Below are 3,340 nucleotides of genomic sequence, written 5' to 3'. Positions count from 1 at the left end.
ATAGTGACCACTGATTGCTTTAAATCTGGCCAGTGATTTCTCTCAGAAATATGTAGTGTATATTCTCAAGTTCCTGTATATTCTAGTTCCTCTGTGCCCTTGATCTCTGTGTTAGGGACCACAGCAGTTGGAATAGGGGAAGATATGCTGCTAGAGAAGAAGAAAGAATAAGGGATGGGAGAGAACATGAACCAAAAGGTGGAAGACTTGAAGGCAAAACCTCTCTCTCTTTGCATCAGAGAAATGTGAAACTAAACCAAAATGAAACGTCACCTAAACCAAAATGAAATGCCACCTTATATTTGTTAGAATGGCTACTATTAAAATAAAAACAAAACCAAAAAAAACCCACACACCAGAAAATAACCAGTGTTGGTGAGAATGTGGAGAAACTGGAATCCTTGTTGGTGGGATTGTAAAGGAGAGCAACCACTATGCAAAAGAATATGGCGGTTCCTCAGAAAATTAAAAATAGAACTACCATATGATCCCCTAATTTCACTTCTGGGTTTACATACAAAATAATTGAAAGCATGGACTTGAATAGATAGCTGCATATCCATGTTCTTAGCAGGCACTATTCACAATAGCCAAGAAGTGGAAGCCACCCAAATGTCCATCTACATATGCGTAAGTAAGCAAAATGTGATATATACACACAATGGAATATTACTCAGCCTTATAATACTGTGACATGCTACAAATGTGCATAAACCTTGAGGACGTTATGTTGAATAAAATAAGTCCGTCAAAAAAGACAAATACTGTATGATTTCATTTATATGAGGTATCTAAAATGGTCAAATTTATAAAAACAGAAACTATAGTGGTTGCTAGGGCTAGTGGAAGCGGGAAAAGCCAAGTTATTAATGAATATAGAGTTTCAGCTTTGCAAGATGAAAAAGTTCTAGAGATCTGTTTCACAACAATGTGAAAACACCTTAGACTATTCAGTTGTACACTTAAAAATGGTTGATGGGCCGCTGCCGCCATCGTGCCAGCCCCTTGGGTCTCTGTGAGGCCGGGTGACGCTCCAGAATGGGAGACAAGCCAATTTGGGAGCAGATTGGATCCAGCTTCATTCAACATTATTACCAGTTATTTGATAATGATAGAACCCAACTAGGCGCAATTTACATTGACGCGTCATGCCTTACGTGGGAAGGACAACAGTTCCAGGGGAAAGCTGCCATTGTGGAGAAGTTGTCTAGCCTTCCATTCCAGAAAATCCAGCACAGCATCACGGCGCAGGACCATCAGCCCACGCCAGATAGCTGCATCATCAGCATGGTTGTGGGCCAGCTTAAGGCGAATGAAGACCCCATGATGGGGTTCCACCAGATGTTCCTATTAAAGAACATCAACGATGCTTGGGTTTGCACCAATGACATGTTCAGGCTCGCCCTGCACAACTTCGGCTGACCTTCTCTCAGCCAGGCACTCACGCTGTTTCCTCCTCCCTCCTCTTCCCAGTACTATTACCACTCCTCCAGATGCTCCAAATATCATGCACAAATGAGCAGGGCTGCGGCGGGAGTGGGCGCAGTGCGCTGCTGCCACCAAGGTGTTGTGCATGATGTTTGGACGCTAGACTAGTTGCATCTGACGGGAGAAGTTTGTGTTGTACCAGCGCATGCCTTGGAAAGACTTAAGTAATGCAAAAGGTTGTCCTTTTTTTTTTTTTAATCTACTGACAAGTTGCTCTAGTAACCCAAAGACGTGAAGGAGAAAGCAGCTGCCTCACCGCCCAGAAGTTGATTTGTTCAGATGTTTCAATGCCTCATGATACAATAAAACCACAAAAATTTTCTTAACAGTTAAAAAAAAAAAAAAAAAAAAATGGTTGATGGTAAGTTTTTTTTTTTTTTGAGACAGAGTCTTGCTCTGTCGCCAGGCGCCTCCAGGAGTGCAGTGGTGCAATCTTGGCTCACTGCAATCTCCGCCTCCTGGGTTCAAGCAATTCTCCTGCCTCAGCCTCCCGAGTAGCTGGGACTACAGGCGCACACCACCATGCCCAGCTAATTTTTGTATTTTTTAGTAGAGACGGGGTTTCACCATGTTGGCCAGGATGGTCTCGATCTCTTGACCTTGTGATCTGCCCACCTTGGCCTCCCAAAGTGCTGGGATTACAGGCATGAGCCACCATGCCCGGCCAATGCTAAGTTTTATGGTGTGTGTGTGTGTGTGTGTGTGTGTGTGTGTGTGTGTTACTATAATAAAAAAAATTTTCTCTTTGATTTTTAAGCAGCATTAGAGAGTTATCCAAGATGGTGAGAGCAAAGGATTCACTGAGGAGCTACCCAGATACCAAAGGATTAGATTTATTTTCTCTTCTATATAGTAGAGATAGCTGGCTATAGTGGACTACTTAATTTGTCATTGTGGAAAAAAGATAATAAATAAGAAGACTGACTTAGATATTTTTGGAAATAAGAAAGGTGATAAAATACTAAATTAACTTCTATTTATAAGAAGGAATTATAAAGGATTCTTTGTTTATTCAAATGACCTAGAGTCAATAAAAATAATCTATGCCTGATAATGTACTCATTTGTCTTATGAAATATCAGGGCTCCAACCAACTGATCTTAAAGTCTACATTGTTGATTTCTGAGCCTGATGACCAGATTTTTAGCCAAGTGAGGGGACTCACAAAAGGTCTTTCTTCCTAGTCAGGAGCCCTGTTAACTATTCTTTTTTTTTTTTGTAATGGAGGTTTGCTGTGTTGCCCAGGTTGGAGTGCAGTGATGTGATCTTGGCTCACTGCAGTGTCTGCCTCCTGGGTTCAAGCAATTCTCCTGCCTCAGCCTCCCAAGTAGATGGGATTACATGTGCATGTCAACATGCTGGCTAATTTTGTATTTTTAGTAGAGATGGGGTTTTACCATGTTGCCCAGGCTGGTGTCGAACTCCTGGGCTAAGCGATCCACCCACCTTGGCCTCCAAATTGCTGGGATTACAGGCGTGAACCATCACATCCTGCCCAACTGTTCCTTTCTTAAGGGGTTTCAAGGGTGGGCAGAAATAAAAAGTAGCTTTTCTTCTGGGAAATGTTACATGAGCACTAATTCAGGAAAGTACAATGTCCCTATATCATTCAGTCTTACAGACTATTCGAGCAGTCTTTCTAGCTCCCAATTTTAAAGAGGGTTTTGATAAATTTGAGCATGTCTAAGAAAAACAGTTCTCGAAGGATATGGGGAGAATTGTGAAAATATCTGCATCTCTTATTTGAAGAAGAATTCTATTGACAAGAGAAGTTAAAATTATTTCATGTGGCTTCAGAGGTTGGATTACTGGGTGGAGGCTGCAGGAAGTAGATAGCACATTAGAATAAGAA

The 3,340-nt window shown here is 41.6% G+C and overlaps 1 protein-coding gene across 1 annotated transcript; it reads left to right on the top strand.

The window, feature by feature from the left end:
• Positions 1-979: 979 nt before the first annotated feature.
• On the top strand, positions 980-1,816 carry LOC100399393 (nuclear transport factor 2). Its single transcript, XM_002745458.7, has one exon. The coding sequence runs from the start codon at positions 1,039-1,041 to the stop codon at positions 1,420-1,422; it is 384 nt and encodes a 127-aa protein (XP_002745504.2). The 5' UTR covers positions 980-1,038; the 3' UTR covers positions 1,423-1,816.
• The last annotated feature ends 1,524 nt before the right edge of the window (positions 1,817-3,340 follow it).

Source organism: Callithrix jacchus, chromosome 3, assembly GCF_049354715.1.
Source record: "Callithrix jacchus isolate 240 chromosome 3, calJac240_pri, whole genome shotgun sequence".
Taxonomy (NCBI): domain Eukaryota; kingdom Metazoa; phylum Chordata; class Mammalia; order Primates; family Cebidae; genus Callithrix; species Callithrix jacchus.
The sequence above is the reverse complement of the archived record's forward strand: the minus strand, read 5'-3'. Positions and strand labels throughout refer to the sequence as shown.